Source organism: Pristis pectinata, chromosome 6 (genome assembly GCF_009764475.1).
Source record: "Pristis pectinata isolate sPriPec2 chromosome 6, sPriPec2.1.pri, whole genome shotgun sequence".
Taxonomy (NCBI): Eukaryota; Metazoa; Chordata; class Chondrichthyes; order Rhinopristiformes; family Pristidae; genus Pristis; species Pristis pectinata.
In genome coordinates, this window is record NC_067410.1 from 70,682,036 (window position 1) to 70,700,105 (window position 18,070).

An 18,070-nucleotide genomic window follows, 5' to 3' on the forward strand; every position below is an offset into this window, starting at 1 on the left:
GCAAGCCAATGGCTCAGGGGCAGGTACAAAGGTGTTTATATAGGCCAATGGCCAAGTGTGCGCACAAATGGGTGGGTGGAGACGGACCTTGATTGACAGTGATGCGACGTTCGACCAGGTGGTCAATGGTGTCACATGACAGCCATGATCCTTCACAATACAGGGTCCACATCCCAAAAAGGTGTGGGTTGCTAGATTAGTTGGCCACTGTAAATTGCCCCTAATGTGTAGATGAGTAGTAGAAACTACACAGTAGTTGATGGGAATGTGGGGAGAGTAAAATGGAGTGGAGTAGGAACAATGTAGAAATGGGTGCTTGGTGTTTGGTATGTACTCAGTAAGCTGAAGGGCCTGTTACTGTGCTGTATCTCTATGACTTTGTAATAATTATGAACATATTTCTGAACATTTGTTGACTGTAACTTTAATTGACAGAACGAGTAGCTTTGAAACAGTATAACCTGTGGTTTCCAGACTTCAAATGCAATGGAAGAAAAATCATGGCAATTAATCCACTGAGAACCAATCATAGTGTCTGTATGCTGATAGCTTCAGTTGGCAGACGCCCTGACCTGTGGCCCCATCCTGCTACTGCCTGTGCTGGGGTTTACCCTAATCCACTATCAGCGCACTTGATGTCTTTGGATTTATGTCTGTAGACTTCTGCACTGCTATCCATCTCCTTCACATTTTCACCACTATCCTTCCCCCTCCCACACCCCACCAGTCTGTTTTCCTTCAAGCCCATGACAGCCTATGAACATCGCAGGAAGAGCTCTTTGATGGCACTCTCTCACTTCCTGCAAGTCAGCCTGTGAACGATGGGGTAACTGTGTGTCCTCTGTGATTCAAGTTGGGTTTTAATACTACTCATAGGAAAGAAATCACAATAATTTCTAAAGTGAGGACTTCTCAACTTAAGGAATTTTTTTGGGGACTTTGTCCTCCATTTGGCATTAGGACAAAGCATTTATTGCTGCAAAATTGGGTGAATTCCAATTTCTAAGCAAACATCCTTTTTATATGCCCTAAGAATACATATAATAAGCAATTAAATCCCTCATGCCATTAACAGACATTGGCATTGATGATGCTTACATTAAGCGTCCATCAGTCTAGTTATCTAAGGTCCAGGTGGTAAACACTGGACTGGGCACTTCCGAGCACCAGTCACCTGAGTGCAATGTTATTTTCTGAGCATCATTTGCACAAATGATGATGTTCTCAGTGTGCACAATGCTCATCTTTTCATTAACAATTGAAATTGGTGGAAAAATGTGAAAATTGCAACCTTTGTTTCTCATTCACACTAACAGAGAAGCAAACTGGGTGTGAAATGCTCTGTGGGACATTGTCCTGACTGAGAGTAGATCCTCTGCTAAAATGTCAGGAGAATTATGTTCTTTGAGGATGCTGCCCTTCGGTTTCTCATCCAAATACTACTCCTTGCTAACATCAGTTTCCACTTGTACAGTGACTACACCCATCTCTGTCTCCCTGCCACCGGTCGAGTTATAGAGTCGTATAGCATGGAAACAGGCCCTTCAGCCCACTGAGCCTGTGCAGCCCCTCTGCCAACCATTTACACTAACCCTGCACTAATCCCATTTTATTCCCATCAATTCTCCCAGATTCTACCACCCACCTACATACTAGAGATAATATACAGTAACTAAATTAACCTATAAGCCCACACTTCTTTGGGAAGTGGGAGGAAACCGAAGCACCCAGAGGAAACCCATGCGGTCACAGGGAGGAAGTGCAACCTCCGTACAGACAGCAACCAAGGTTAAGATTGAGCCCAGGTCTCTGAGCTGTGAAGCAGAAGTTCTATTAGCCTCACCACTGTGCCTCCCCTATCTTGACCCTTCCACTGTCTCTACAATAACAGACTGTTTGTCCAGCATTCAATACTGAATGACCAGGAATTTTCTCCAAGTACATATTGGGAAGGCTGAAACTACTGTCTTCAGCCTCTGCTACCCTCCTGTTTTCTAAACATCTCTCTTCCTAGAAACTGTCTGCAAATGAACCAGATGATTTACATCACTTGGGTCTTAGTTGACCTCAAAATGAGCTTCAGGTCTATGTTCTCATTATCTCGAAGAAATAAGACAAAAGGGACTGCAGATGCTGGAATCTGGAACAAAGTGCAGAACACCGGAAGAACTCAGTGGGTCAAACAGCACATGTGGAGGCAAAACGTATAAGTCAACCTTCTGGGTTGAGACCGTACATCAGGACTGAGAGGGAAGAGGAAGAATGCTGGTATATAGTAGTACGAGGGAGGGGAGGGTCAGAGGCTGGCAGGTGATAGATGGAACCTGATGGGGAGAGGATGAAGGGCAGATACAACCAGGCGAGGGAAGGGGAGGGAGGAAGGGATTGGAAATGGGAACAAAGGAAGAAGAAAACTGGGTGGACAGGTGAGTGTGTGTAGGAGAACACTGGGGTGTGGTTACCTGAAATTGAAAAATTGAATGTTCATACCATCGGGATTCAAGCTCCCCAAGCAGAATATGAGATGCTATTCTTCCAATTTGCATTTGTCCTCTTCATAGCAATGGAGAAGGCTGAGGACAGACAGGTCAGTGTGGGAGTGGGAAGAAGAGTTAAAATGATAAGCAACCAGAAGCTCAAAATGGTTGTTGCAGACAGAACACAGGTTCTCTGCAAAACAGTTGCCTAGTCTATGCTTGGTTTCTTCAATGTAGAGCAGGCCACATTGCAAGCACTGAATGCAGTGAACCAGGTTGGAAAAGGTGCAGGTAAACCTCTTGCTCACCTGGAAGGGCTGATTTGGTCTCTGGATGGTGGTGAGGGGGGAGAAGGTGAAGGGGCAGGTGTTACACCTCCTACAAGTATAGGGAAAAGTGCCAATGGGCTGAGAGGGGTGGGTGGGGAGGGATGGATAGACCAGGGAGTCATAAGGAGCAGGACCTTGGGCCCCTCCCACTAACCACAGAGAAAAAGAAAACATAGCAAGTGAGCTGATAGAAACACACACAGAAATTTTTGCCCCTTAATGCGTGTGTATTGTGTGTGTTGCTCCAAAAGCCAGCGAATTTAATGTGCCCCTTGGAATAGGTGGAGAGATGAAGATAATGTGCAAGGATATTCAAGAATGGAGCAGCATGGGCACAATTGTGGAGCAATTAAAATCACTGGTTGAAGATCAGGAGGGGAGCATGTTCACTGAGATCAATATATTTCACACATCATGTTTTGTTAAAAAGCCGATGAATTTTGACAAAGTATTACTGCTTGCTCTGCTATTCAACTCAATATTTAATTATCCAATCCTGTGGATTAACTTGAACCCCAGTGAGATGGCAGCAAGTGAAAAACATATAAGGGCATAATCTATATTCAGATAACCACCCAGTAACACAGATGTCCTGGAGACCAGAATTAGATTTTAGCTTTAGGTTTATTATCACTGACTTATGTCATGAAATTTGTTCTTTTGCAGCAGCAGTACTGTGCAAGACATGAAATTTTACTATAAATTACCAAAAAAAATAGTGCAAAAGAGGAATAACGAGGTAGTGTCCATGGACCGTTCAGAAATCTGATGGCAGAGGGAAAGAAGCTGTTCCTAAAATATTGAGTGTGGGTCTTCAGGCTTCGGTACCTCCTCCCTGATGGTAGTAACGAGAAGAGGGCATGTCCCCGATGGTGAGGGTCCTCAATGATGATGCCGCCTTCTTGAGGCACCGCCTCTTGAAGATGTCCCCGATGGTGGGAGGGTTGTGCCGTGATGGAGCCGGCAGAGTCTACAACCCTCTGAAATCTTTCGATCCTGCACATTGAAGCCTCCATACCAGGTGGTGATGCAACCAGTCAGAATGCTTTCCACTGTACATCTGTAGAAATTTGCAAGAGTCTTTGATGGCATATGAAATCTCCTCAAACCCCTAATGAAGTAGAGGCACTGACGTGCCTTCGTCATGATTGCATCAATGTGTTGGGCCCAGGATAGATCCTCTGAAATGTTGACGCCCAGGAATTTGAAGCTGTTCAGCCTTTCCACCACTGACCCCTTCCTGAAGTCCGCAATCAGTTTCTTGGTCTTGCTGATGTTGAGTGTGAGGTTGTTGTTGCGACACCACACAACCAGCCAATCTAGCTCACTCCTGTACGCCTCCTCGTCACCATCTGAGATTCTGCCAACAACAGTGGTGTCATCGGCAAATTTATAGATGCCATTTGAACTGTGCCTAGCCACACAGTCATGAGTGTAGAGAGATAGAGCAGTGAGCTAAGCAAGCATCCTTGAGGTGCGCTGGTGTTCATTATCAGTGAGGAGGAGATGTTATGACCGATCCGCACTGACTGTAGTCTCCTGATAAGGATAATTGTAATGGCGATTATTTCACAGATGGGAAAGTCCCTGGAAGGATTTGGTAACAAGGAGAAGAATTTTAAAACTGAGTGCTGACTGTTCTTGAACGAGTGCACATCAGCAAGCAAAGGGGTAGTGGCTGAACCTGAACAATGTGAGTTAGGACTGGCACAGCAGAGTTTTTATAAGTTCCTTTTGTGTTAGACCTTCTGGCTGAAACGGGTAGATACTAGAGGTAAAATTACAAATAAGTAACTGACTGGTTGCATCGTGGTCTGGTATGACAATTCAAATGTGCAGGAACGTAAGAAGCTGCAGAGTGTAGTGGACTCAGCCTAATGCACCATGGGTACATCCCTCCCCGACATCGGTGGTATCTACAGGAGGTTCTGCCTCAAGAAGGCATCATCCATCATCAAAGATCCTCACCATCCAGGCCATGCCATCTTCTCACAGCTACCATCGGACAGGATGTACAGAAGCCTGAAGTCCGACACCACCAGGTGCAAGAACAGCTACTTCGCTTCAGCTATTCGATTCTTGAACCAACTGGTACAACCCTAATCACGACAGTTTAGCAGCACTCTGACAACGTCCATCACTCTGCACTAAAATGGACTTTGCCTTTTTTTGTTCTAATTGTGTCCTTTCTTGTAAAAATTGTGCATAATTTATGTTTACGTTTTCCTTGTGAATGCTGCTTATATGATGCCATGTGCCTGTGACGCTGCTGCAAGTAAGTTTTTCATTGCATCTGTGCATACATGTACTTGTGCAGATGACAATACACTCAACTTTGACTTTGACTTTCAATATGGGTAGAGTGGAAGTCCAGAACCTTAGACCACTGATGCAAGTTCCCCAACTGCTCAGTTGGGAATTAAAATTCTGTTAATAACTAGATATCTAAAAAGGTAATTTCAGTAAAGATAAGACTATAACATTGTCATTAAAACCAACCTTGTTCACTCATATCCCTCAGTGTCTACACCTCCCCTCCCCCCCCCAACCCCACCCCACCCTATCCTACAACCCAGCCCAGGGTCAAGAGTCAACTGTTCTTTAGGAAATCATTCAGTTGTATCAAATTGCTACATTTCAACAAAGTAAAAATAAAACCAACGTGGACCTACACATCAAATTCAGGACTCAGATACTGTGAATAGCTGTAAGCTCAGTTACCTTGTCAAAGTACTACTCATGAACATAGGGGACTTGGAGCTAAACTTGGAAAGCTGTTTGAAAGAATTGTCAAGCAACAGTCTGAAATAGCTGATCTCACTGGTTTGCATCTTCACCCAATGTCCCAAATGGCAGCAAAGATCTCTAGGTAGATTGTGTCAACAATTAGGACAAACACCTCAGAAGCAACAGCACAGGAAAGAATGGCCCTGGGAACCAACAGCCAAACCGCATCAAATCTCATGGCAGCAGGTTAAACAATGCTACTGATAACCATCCTCCCACAGCTGATAGATAACTATGGCGAAATCACTGAGTAGGTCTTCTGCTGAAATCTAACTGGACCTGTCCAGAAATGGGCTACTCCCAAGCAAAGGCTGAAACGTAGCCCTCACCTTCCAGTCAGCAGAGAGAGGATCCTGGAATATTACAACTGCACCAGCCCAATGGGGAGTGCCAGTTTCGGCATATTTTTAAGATAAAAATGTCCACAATGCTTTGTTAAACACATAGTCAATCAGCAAAGTAAAGGATTTACATGCAGCTCAGTGCTTTCAAACAACCTGTAAAAGAATATGCAGTTTGGAGCATTATTAAAAAGCATACAGATCAACATAGTCTTCATCACCAAATATCTTTTATATTTGGTGATGAAGACTACGTTTTAACATTCCTGTGCTTGATTCAGAGGATGATGCAGCATCAGGAAAGTGGTTTTGGTTCTGTGCTTTATGCAAGAAAATCTGGAAATTTTTAAGAAAAGGATTGATTGATTTGGTATTGGTATTGGCTTGTTATTGTCACTTGTACTGAGGTACAGTGAAAAACTTGTCTTGCTTACTGTTCATACAAATGAGTTCATTACACAGTATATTGAGGTAGCACAGGGTAAAAACAATGAGCAATTTTGAAATTTTATTTTCAAGAAGAGGAAAAATAATCAAGTCCTTGCAACCAATAAACACACCACTATCACCACAATTTCCATTTATATTGCAGGATATTATCAAAAGAAAGCTTTGTCAATAATTGAAGCTGCACATTAAAAGAGGGCTAAAATAAATTATATATTTTGCAAAACCAGGCAATTGAATGTGAGAGATAAGGACCAGAATTAATGTGTTATGAATGAACCAAGAAAAAAATGTGCTGATCTGACTTAGATAATTCACTCAGTTCAGCTGCAAACAATTTGCTTCTGAATTCCCATATAAATAACAAACTAATTTTAAGAAACTGGATTACATAGTTTCATATTGCTTAATTCATTGATTTTTCATTCTCATTTACCTTTAATAATCTTCAATTTACAGCAATGTTTAGGTTTTCATAAACAATTTTTATGATTTCCACAGAAAGTTGTGAATTTATTAAGGTATTTGAACGGACCTTTTTTTGCCACTTTATGGTGCGTTGTAGGCAACTCTTCAAGTTGATCTTCTGTTTTCTCAGATTTTGCCACTTTTCTTTTCTGTGTTTCAACAATGGCCCTTTTCCTTTCCCTTCTAATTTTGTTTGGGTTGGCTTGTTCAAATTCCTCTTCTTGACTGTTTTCTTTCCTGCACTGACCTTAGTTTCTTTTGCTCTTGCTTCTTTCCTGTCTTCATCTGACTTGTCACCTACAACTGGTTCTTCACCATTTTCTATTGACGTTTCAGACTGGTTTCTGCATTCTGTTTTTTCCATTGTTTCATCTCTGTTTTTTGCTTGTGCTTGATTCTTGCATGGAGGATTTTCTAAACTCGGGTTGTAAGGTTCAAAGATTTGTTCGCCATTGTTTCCTCCATCACATATTCCTCGTGTCTTGATTCTTTCAACTTTCTCATCCACATTAATGCCTCTGACATGTTCTGGAAATATGACAATGGTGAATGGTATAAATAATCCTTTTCACAGCAATGAAAGTGCTAAACATTAAAATTCTGTTAATAGCTGTTAATCATAACCTATAATGCCTTGCAAAGTGAAGGAGGTTAATTTTAACCCCACCTGACCTGCAGAAACTGGGCAGTTAAAATGGGATTGGGTTAGTTAGCAGCTGGAAACATTTTTTTCTCTTTACTTGTAATCATAACCTGCAAGGCTCTGCAGGTAGCTGACAGGTCTGCCTAAAGCAGACAAGAATTTCATGAAAATATTTGAATATGAGTCAAATTACCTGACTGCATTTAACCTGAGTGAGGAACTGCTATCAAGGTTTTGTATCTGAAAAAAAACCTACAAAAACCTAAAAATCCTGGAAAAATTAGATGAAGGGTCACTTTCCTGAAACATTGAATGTTTCGCCTTCTACAGATGCTGCCTGTTCTGATGAGTCTTCTGCATTTTCTGTTTTTATTTCAGATTTCCAGCACCTGTAGTTTTTTTTTATTTTCATATGCCAGGAAGGGTGAAGAGGTCTTTTAATGCACGTAAAATAAAATCTTTGGTAGGGCTGAGAAGAGCAGCAGATTCTCATCTGAGGCCCCCCCAAAACATACTGGCTTGGTGTTGACCTTCCTTTGGTGGCAACTAGTGTATTCTATCCTTCTTGAAATTCTCTTCAGCCTGCAGGCCATATGTTGTTTTCTTTGTGTTATGGGGGTGACCAACCGAACAACAGCATGTAGAGGAAGTCCGAAAATAAATGCATTTTGCACTTTCTCGCTATCCAACTTCTCACTGAGTTTCAAGGGGAACCCTATTGCTTTCCTATCTGTCGTTCTGCTCCCACCCAGAACAAGGGTAGTTTTGCCAGAGTCCTCAACTGCTTCTCCACTAGCCTTTGCATTCAAAGACTCCTCGCCTTTGACCTGCTCTTGCAGCCACATTGTGTACATGGCTACTCCAGTTCAGTTTCTGGTTAATGGCAACCCCCAGGATATTGATTGTGGGGAATTCAGAGATGCTAACATCAATGAAGTGTCAGGGAGTAGTAATTGGATTTTCTCTTGTTGGATATTGTGATTGCCTGACACTTTGTGGCACAAATGTTACTGGTCACCCATCAGCCCGAGTCTGGATGTTGTCCAGGTCTTGCTGCATTTGGATGTGGACTGCTTCGTTATTGCTGAATAGAATTAATCAATGGCATATCAGAATGAAAGACCATTTACCTTGATTGCTGTTTTCTTTCTCCTTTCTGTACATTAGCAAATATGCTGTCGATGATCTGTGGTAAAAATAAATAAATGGTTCAGGTTAGTTTTCATTGCACATTGTATTCTATTGAGATTTGCGATGAATGTAACAGACAAAATGAGAGATATTATGAAAGTTTAACCAGAAACTCAGTAACACTGCACCACTACCTTATACAAGGTGTGCTGACTGTATTGCCTTGGTATGCTTCAGGAAAGAAGTCTTCCTTCTGTAAAAGTAATAATCCAATTAATTTTTTAGGGAATATCTGATAAAGGATTTTAGTTTAAACAATGCAAAAGCAAAACATTGTTGAAAAGTTCAAAAATGTTCAAAAACTGCACAAAACTATCAGAAATCTTTGGTGTAGATGGAACGGGGAAAAGTAAAGACAGGAGGAGCTCACAGAACTTATGGCTGAATCAATGACATCAGGGTTTTGGATTTTATTTTTCCATTGCTCCTCAAATTTCAATCCTAGGTCTTGGTTCCGAATGATCTTCTGCACAACGAAAGTTGTCCAGGAATGTAAACCACGAAACATGCCTAACATGCTTCTGGCTGATCCAGCAGTATGTCCAGCTGAGGGGACTGGCAGAGGCTGTGAGTGGAGCCTGCTGATGTTAAAAACATTGGACTTGACCGCAGGGTCATCAGAGGTTGCTGAAAGCAGGACCCACTTTTAAACAGGGAACTTCTCAGGAAAATTCAGTCCTTGATATCTTTGGCCCAACTCACTGCCTCTTATAGGATAGGGACGACAAGATTCCAATGCATCTGCAGGGTGCAAATGCACCCAGAGCCTCCATTTAGAATCAGGTAAGTGCCAAGTAACAGGTAGACATGCCATCATGCTGCACTTAGAGCAGTGCAGAATGACAGGTGAAATTTTACTTTAAAACCTGTGATGATGCTTTTTAGAAATATTGGCTAAATAAAATCAAAATGAATTCCATCTTCTATAATTTCATATGTTACAATATACATAATTATTGTCAGCTAACTGGCTGTAAATTTCCACATGCATTTGGACTACCGAAATAGATTGTTAATTTGCAAAGTACATTCTGAAAGTCACATCATTTTTCTCAGCAAAGATAATAATACTTACCTCAGTGACACATGTATCATTAAAGCAGTACCATTTACTGGAAGAATCTGGTCTAATGTAAGCAACATAATGGCCAAAGCCGAATTCTCCGGAATGATCACAGATTGCAAATAGGTTGTATGTTGAGTAAATCTAGAGAGAGATTGACAACAATTTAAGTAAGGGAAATACGTCACACATTGAAGATTTTTTCACCAACATAATCTTGGTGTAAGGCTTTATTATATCTGAAACTAATGTCGGTCCTATGAAATTCTTTCCTGAATATCTTATAAAAATAATAAAACATTACTGGAGAGAGTGGCTCAGTAGTGCAGCAGTTATTGCTGCTGCCTCACAACTTGAGGAACATGGGTTCAATCCTGGTATTAGATGCTGTCAATGTTGAGTTTACGTGTGACAATGCGGGTTTTCCTGGGGCCCCCGGTTTTCTCCCACATCCTAAAAATATACTGGCAGGTTAATTAGCTGCACTTAAATTACGTTATCCCTTAGCACAGATAAATGACAAGAACCAAAAGGGAGTTGATTGTCATGTGAGAGAGACTCAGTTGCAGGAGTATAGGGAAACAAGAAGGGGAATGAGACTGAAGGGATTATTGGATGAACCTGATGGACTGAATGGCCTCGCACCTCTTTCTGTGCCCAAGAAATTAAACTCCATCTTCTATGAAATCTTAAAGCAGAAAATTGGGTGAAATAGAAGGACCATTTTCTTTACTAAAACTTGGTGAGCAATTTTTGGTAGGAACAACAGATCCAAGTTTGTAGGGAAGGCATCTAGTTCCATCAATCAAGATTTATTCCAGAGATACAGGCAGCCTTGCCTGGACGAGCATTTATTGGTGATCCTTGATTGCACTGTTTGGCTGAGCCAGAGAAAAGTTAAGTGTTAACTACAATAGTAAATCTGGAGCCATTGATGTGCTGGTGAAATGGGCTGAGAAATAGCAGAAGGAGTTTAATCCAGATAAATGTGAGGTAATGCATAAGATAAGTATCTTTATTAGTCACATATACATCAAAACACACAGTGAAATGCATCTTTGCGTAGAATGTTCTGGGGGTAGCCCACAAGTGTCGCCATGCTTCCGGCGCCAACATAGCATGCTCGTAACTACCTAACCCGTACATCTTTAGAATGTGGGAGGAAACCAGAGCACCCGGAGGAAACCCATGCAGACACGGGGAGAACGTACAAGTTCTTTACAGACAGCAGCCGAAATTGAACCCGGATCACTGGCACTGTAATAGTGTTAAGCAAACTGCTACACTACATAATGGGAGTACTAATCAGGCCAGAACATACACGATGAATGGTAGGGTCTTTGGGAATATTTAGGAACAAAGGGACTTTGGTGTACAATTCCAAAGATCATTGAAGGTGGTAGCGCAGGTAGATAACATGGCTAAGAAGGCATATGGGATACTGGCCTTTATTAGTTGGGACACTGAATACAAGAGCAGGGAGATTATACTCCAACTTGAGAAAACATTGGTCAGACCTCAGCTGGAGTACTCTGTGTATTTTTGGTCACCACACTATAGGAAGGATGTGATAGCACCAGAAAGAGTGCAGAGGAGATTCACCACGATATTGTCCTGGATAGAGCGTTACAATTATGAGGAGAGACTGGAGAGACTAGGTCTATTTTCCCTGGAATGGAGGAGGTTAAGAGGGGACTTGATTGAGGTATATAAAATTATGAGGACTATGGATAGGGGAGACTGCAGGAAACTTTTCCCCACATCAGAGGTAGATAAAACTGGAGAACATAGATTTAGGGCAAGGGGCAAGCGATTTAGAGGGGGTCTGAGGAGGACTTTCTTCATGCAGAGTGTGGTAAATATCTGGAATACACTGCCTGTGAGATTGGTGGAAGCAGAGTCGCTGACAGCATTTAAGAAGTGTTCAGACAAGCACTTAAATCGTTTAGGCATAGAAGGCTACAGGTCAAGTCCAGGAAGATGGGATTAATACAGATAGGTGCCCACTGATCGGTGTGGGCAGGATGGGTCAAATGGCCTGTTTCCATGCTGTATGACGATGAAAACAGGCAAGGATGGCCAGATTTGGCCAAAAGCCTTTAGCAAGGTAGATGTTTTCTTTTGCGGCAATCCGGCAGTTTCAGGGTCTCCTGCTTTTTGTTCCAGATCATTATTTAGTGACGTAAATTTAAATTTCCTGGCTACTGCAGTGAAATTTGAATTTCTAACTCCACATCTTCCATACAGGTCTCCAGTTACTTGTAAGATAACCTACCCACTCATTTACCACAATCTTGATAAGAAGCAATGTTAACATTTCTTCCTTTCCGTAAGAACACAATGTTGAGTTCTGAACAAATATCCCTGTCTACTCCTGAGAAAAATATCCGCTCATGTATTTCTCTACCAAATCTGCTTTGGCCCAAAGGTTGCTGGCAGAAGTCTAAGGAGCAAAGAGAAGAGATGTCTTGAACAGCAAATTGTGGGCTCTGATTTTGGTTTGAGAGACATTTAATCTGCTACAGTTTAACATACATTAAGCATTCCTTTAATTTATTTGAAACGAGAGATGACACAACATGCACTTCCTTGGAGTGTAGTCATAGGTCCCCACCCCAGCAAATAAATTAGCAGAACAAGTAAAACAACGTCAGCTGCACTCCCAAATTCCCCAGTATTGAGGCTTCACTCACATCCAGCCACAATCAAGGATCAGACTACACCATCCACAAACCAACAGGCTCCAAAACAAGCTCCCTACTCAGTTCAAAGTTCATCACTCTTCTACTTAGTAGAACATATCTGACCTGGCACGGCTCATGTTGATCATGTGTTTGTGAACCAACTGCATGACGGGCCACAAGCTCCCAAAATCGTGGTGGGAACAGAGGATGATGGAGAAGGGCGATGAGGAAGAGTGGTGGGGAGAGGGAAAAAATAGGAAGATGGAGACTACTGCAGAACACTGAGAAGGTACAAGTCAATGGGGAACGTTGTGCATGGAGTGGATCGGGTAGGAGACTGGGGAGAGACACCTCAAAGCACTGGCGAGATACTGTCGATGTTAGCTCTGCAATATGCTCTAAATCATGAAAAGGAGAGCAACATCACTTTCTCTCCCAGGCCAATTTCCCCAAATGTCTCTCATCATAGGGAGCTACCTTCAAAGAGCTGGGCACATTGTCCACATGCCAAACACAAGACTTCAAATTGGGTTCTCCACTCCGTGCTCTCACAGCAGCATTATCTGGAGCACAGGGAAAACGCCTCATGGAGATTCTCAAAAATTATTTTCAAAAACTGAATCATCCTCATCAACTCCTGGCCCATGAGCACCAAATATGGTGGTATTGAGGAACATCCACAGAGGTTGTAAGAATTGAGTCTCTTCATCAGGACCAGAAGGAAGCTGGTTGGTAAGGTTGGAAGGAGTGCAGAGCCTTGCATATCTACCCCACCATCAATCATATTTGCTCTACTATGGAAGACTCTACATGTCCCACCTGGACCTCAAGAGACACTTCACAACCTACAGAACTGGAACAGAAGAAATTTGTCCTCAACCCACAGGGTCTCCCTCAAAAGAGAACATCAAGGAGAACATGTATAAAATTTCCTCATCTGCAAGACCAACTGCAAACTTCATTTTAAGAGCCATTATCAGCACTGCTTACCTGATGACTCTCAGCCCTCTCTGCCTTCTGCACTTCATCCAAATCCTCACCTCCAGAACTTGCAGGAAGCTCTGATCCCAATGAACTAGATTCTTGATTTCCCTGTGCCTTCCCTGTGTCTTTGGAGTCCTATTCAAATATTAACCAAGGTTTATTCAATGGATCATAACAATAGTTTCATTGTCCACATTTGGAAGAATATTCCAAAAAGCTATTCATTATAAAATGCCAGTCGGCCTTACACACCAATTATTCCAAAAATAACCTGACACTGAAAAGCAAATGAACACATTGCAGTCTCAATGACATCTCTTGCAAATCTGCTTTGGCCCAAAATTTGCTGGATTAAGTCTGACGTACGAGTACAGAGATGACTTGACCAGCAAATTGCGGGCTCTGGTTTTGGGATGAGTGACATTTCATGTTCAAGAGTTTACCATTCATTAAATCACCCGTTAATTTATTTGGGACTAGTAATGCCACAATGTGCACTTTCATGCACTGCAGTGATATCTCCCAAAAACCACCCAACTAATTAGAAGCACACATAAAACAACATCAGTTACTCTCCCAAATTCAAAAGCATCGAGGCGTCACTCAGACTCGGCTATCACCAAGGACCTGGCTACACAATCCATATGACAAAACGCTCCACAACAAACTGTCTTCTTGGTTCAAAGTTCGCCACTCTTCTAATCAGTAGAAAATCTCTGATCTGGCACGGCTCATGTTGATCATGTAGTTGTGAACCAACTGCATGATGGGCCACAAGCTCCCACCATCATGTTGGGAACAGGGGATGATGGAGAAGGGAGATGAGGAACAGTGTTGGGGAGAGGGTAAAAATAGGAAGACAGAGACTACTGCAGAACACTGAGAAGGTACAAGTCAATGGGGAACGTTGTGCATGGAGTGGGTCGGGTAGGAGACTGGGGAGAGACACCTCAAAGCACTGGCGAGATACTGCCGACGTTAGGTCTGCCATATGCTCTAAATCAAGAAAAGGAGACCAAAATCAACTTCGCTCCCAGGATAATTTCCCCAGAAGTCTCTCATCATAGTGAGCAACCTTCAAAGAGCTGGGCACATTGTCCACATGCCCAACACAAGACTTCAAGATGGGTTCTCGACTCCATGATCTCACAGCAGCATTATCTGGAGCAAAGGGAAAACACCTCATGCATATTCTCAAAAATTATTTTCAAAAACTGAATCATCCTCATCAATTCCCGGCCCATGATCACCAAATATGGTGGTACTGAGGAACATCCACAGAGGCTGTAAGAATTGAGTCTCTTCATCAGGACCAGAAGGAATATGATTGGTAAGATTGGAAGGAGTGCAGAGCCTTGCATATCTAGCCCACCATCAATCATATTTGCTCTACTATGGAAGACTCTACATGTCCCACCTGGACCTCAAGAGACACTTCACAACCTACAGAACTGGAACAGAAGAAATTTGTCCTCAATCCACAGGGATTCTCTCGAAAGAGAAGATCAAGGAGAACATGTATAAAATTTCCTCATCTGCATACCAACTGCAAACTTCATTTTAGGAGCCATTATCAGCACAGCTTACCTGATGACTCTCAGCCCTCTCTGCCTTCTGCACATCATCCAAATCCTTTCCTCCAGGACTTGCAGGAAGCACTGATCCCAATGAACTAGATTCTTCATTTCCTTGTGCTATTACTGAGTCTTTGGAGTCCTATGAAAATATTAAACAAGGTTTCTTCAATGGATCATAACAATAGTTTCAATTGTCCACATTCGGAAGAATATTCCAACAAGCTATTCATTATTAAATGACAGTTGGGCCTACACACCAAATGTTCCAAAAATTACCTGAGACTGAAAAGCAAATGAACACATTGCAGTCTCATTGACATCTCTTGCAAATCTGCTTTGGCCCAAACGTTGCGGGAATAAGTCTGAGGTATGAATACAGAGATGACTTGCCCAGCAAATTGCGGGCTCTCGTTTTGGGATGAGTGACATTTGATGTTCAAGAGTTTACCATTCAATAAATCACCCGTTAATTTATTTGGGACACGTAATGCCACAATGTGCACTTTCATGCACAGCAGTGATATCTCCCAAAAACCACCCAACTAATTAGAAGCACACATAAAACAACATCAGTTACTCTCCCAAATTCAAAAGCATCGAGGCGTCACTCAGACTCGGCTATCACCAAGGACCCGGCTACACAATACATATGACAAAACGCTCCACAACAAGCTGTCTTCTCGGTTCAAAGTTCGCCACTCTTCTAATCAGTAGAAAATCTCTGACCTGGCACGGCACACGTTGATCATGTAGTTGTGAACCAACTGCATGATGGGCCACAAGCTCCCACCATCATGTTGGGAACAGGGGATGATGGAGAAGGGAGATGAGGAACAGTGTTGGGGAGAGGGTAAAAATAGCAAGACAGAGACTACTGCAGAACACTGAGAAGGTACAAGTCAATGGGGAACATTGTGCATGGAGTGGGTCGGGTAGGAGACTGGGGAGAGACACCTGAAAGCACTGGCGAGATACTGCCAATGTTAGCTCTGCCATATGTTCTAAATCATGAGAAGGAGACCAAAATCAACTTTTCTCCCAGGACAATTTCCCCAGAAGTCTCTCATCATAGTGAGCAACCTTCAAAGAGCTGGGCACATTGTCCGCATGCCCAACACAAGACTTCAAGCTGGGTTCTCGACTCCATGATCTCACAGCAGCATTATCTGGAGCAAAGGGAAAACACCTCATGCATATTCTCAAAAATTATTTTCAAAAACTGAATCATCCTCATCAACTCCCGGCCCATGATCACCAAATATGGTGGTACTGAGGAACATCCACTGAGGTTGTAAGAATTGAGTCTCTTCAACAGGACCAGAAGGAATATGATTGGTAATGTTGGAAGGAGTGCAGCGCCTTGAATATCTACCCCACCATCAATCATTTTTGCTCTAATGTGCAAGAATCTACATGTCCCACGTGGACCTAGAGAGACACCTCTCAACCTACAGAACTGGAGCAGAAGAAATTTCTGCTCAACCCTTATCGACTGCCACCGAAGAGAAGATCAAGAGATAATTGACTAAAATTTCTTCATCTGCAAGACCATCTGCAAACCTCATTTGAGGAGCCATTATCAGCACTGCTTACCTGATGACTCTCAGCCCTCTCTGCTTTCGGCACATCATCCGAATCCTTTCCTCCAGGACTTGCAGGAAGCACTGATCCCAATGAACTAGATTCTTCATTTCCTTGTGCTATTACTGAGTCTTTGGAGTCCTATGAAAATATTAAACAAGGTTTCTTCAATGGATCATAACAATAGTTTCAATTGTCCACATTCGGAAGAATATTCCAACAAGCTATTCATTATTAAATGACAGTTGGGCCTACACACCAAATGTTCCAAAAATTACCTGAGACTGAAAAGCAAATGAACACATTGCAGTCTCATTGACATCTAATGCAAATCTGCTTTGGCCCAAACGTTGCGGGAATAAGTCTGAGGTATGAATACAGAGATGACTTGCCCAGCAAATTGCGGGCACTCGTTTTGGGATGAGTGACATTTGATGTTCAAGAGTTTACCATTCAATAAATCACCCGTTAATTTATTTGGGACACGTAATGCCACAATGTGCACTTTCATGCACAGCAGTGATATCTCCCAAAAACCACCCAACTAATTAGAAGCACACATAAAACAACATCAGTTACTCTCCCAAATTCAAAAGCATCGAGGCGTCACTCAGACTCGGCTATCACCAAGGACCCGGCTACACAATACATATGACAAAACGCTCCACAACAAGCTGTCTTCTCGGTTCAAAGTTCGCCACTCTTCTAATCAGTAGAAAATCTCTGACCTGGCACGGCACACGTTGATCATGTAGTTGTGAACCAACTGCATGATGGGCCACAAGCTCCCACCATCATGTTGGGAACAGGGGATGATGGAGAAGGGAGATGAGGAACAGTGTTGGGGAGAGGGTAAAAATAGCAAGACAGAGACTACTGCAGAACACTGAGAAGGTACAAGTCAATGGGGAACATTGTGCATGGAGTGGGTCGGGTAGGAGACTGGGGAGAGACACCTGAAAGCACTGGCGAGATACTGCCAATGTTAGCTCTGCCATATGCTCTAAATCATGAGAAGGAGACCAAAATCAACTTTTCTCCCAGGACAATTTCCCCAGAAGTCTCTCATCATAGTGAGCAACCTTCAAAGAGCTGGGCACATTGTCCGCATGCCCAACACAAGACTTCAAGCTGGGTTCTCGACTCCATGATCTCACAGCAGCATTATCTGGAGCAAAGGGAAAACACCTCATGCATATTCTCAAAAATTATTTTCAAAAACTGAATCATCCTCATCAACTCCCGGCCCATGATCACCAAATATGGTGGTACTGAGGAACATCCACTGAGGTTGTAAGAATTGAGTCTCTTCAACAGGACCAGAAGGAATATGATTGGTAACGTTGGAAGGAGTGCAGCGCCTTGAATATCTACCCCACCATCAATCATTTTTGCTCTAATGTGCAAGAATCTACATGTCCCACATGGACCTAGAGAGACACCTCTCAACCTACAGAACTGGAGCTGAAGAAATTTCTGCTCAACCCTTATCGACTGC

General features: G+C 42.6%; 1 protein-coding gene across 10 annotated transcripts in view; it reads right to left on the reverse strand.

Annotated features, from left to right (window-relative positions):
- Positions 1–6,402: 6,402 nt before the first annotated feature.
- The window catches only part of LOC127571584 (ubiquitin carboxyl-terminal hydrolase 47-like), a 44,579-nt gene continuing 32,911 nt past the window's right edge, over positions 6,403–18,070 (reverse strand). For 4 of the 10 annotated variants that reach the window (XM_052018098.1, XM_052018102.1, XM_052018097.1 and 1 more), the window contains 7 exons: positions 16,585–16,713; positions 15,002–15,130; positions 13,421–13,549; positions 9,759–9,890; positions 8,818–8,876; positions 8,623–8,678; positions 6,493–7,377 (listed from right to left, as the gene is read on the reverse strand). In XM_052018098.1, coding sequence (XP_051874058.1) covers positions 6,830–7,377; positions 8,623–8,678; positions 8,818–8,876; positions 9,759–9,890; positions 13,421–13,549; positions 15,002–15,130; positions 16,585–16,713 — 1,182 coding nt within the window. In that variant the 3' untranslated portion in view covers positions 6,493–6,829. Of the gene's footprint in view, positions 7,378–8,622; positions 8,679–8,817; positions 8,877–9,758; positions 9,891–12,077; positions 12,190–13,420; positions 13,550–15,001; positions 15,131–16,584; positions 16,714–18,070 lie in introns of those variants that run through there. The other 6 variants (XM_052018104.1, XM_052018101.1, XM_052018100.1 and 3 more) reach the window with 5 other exon arrangements.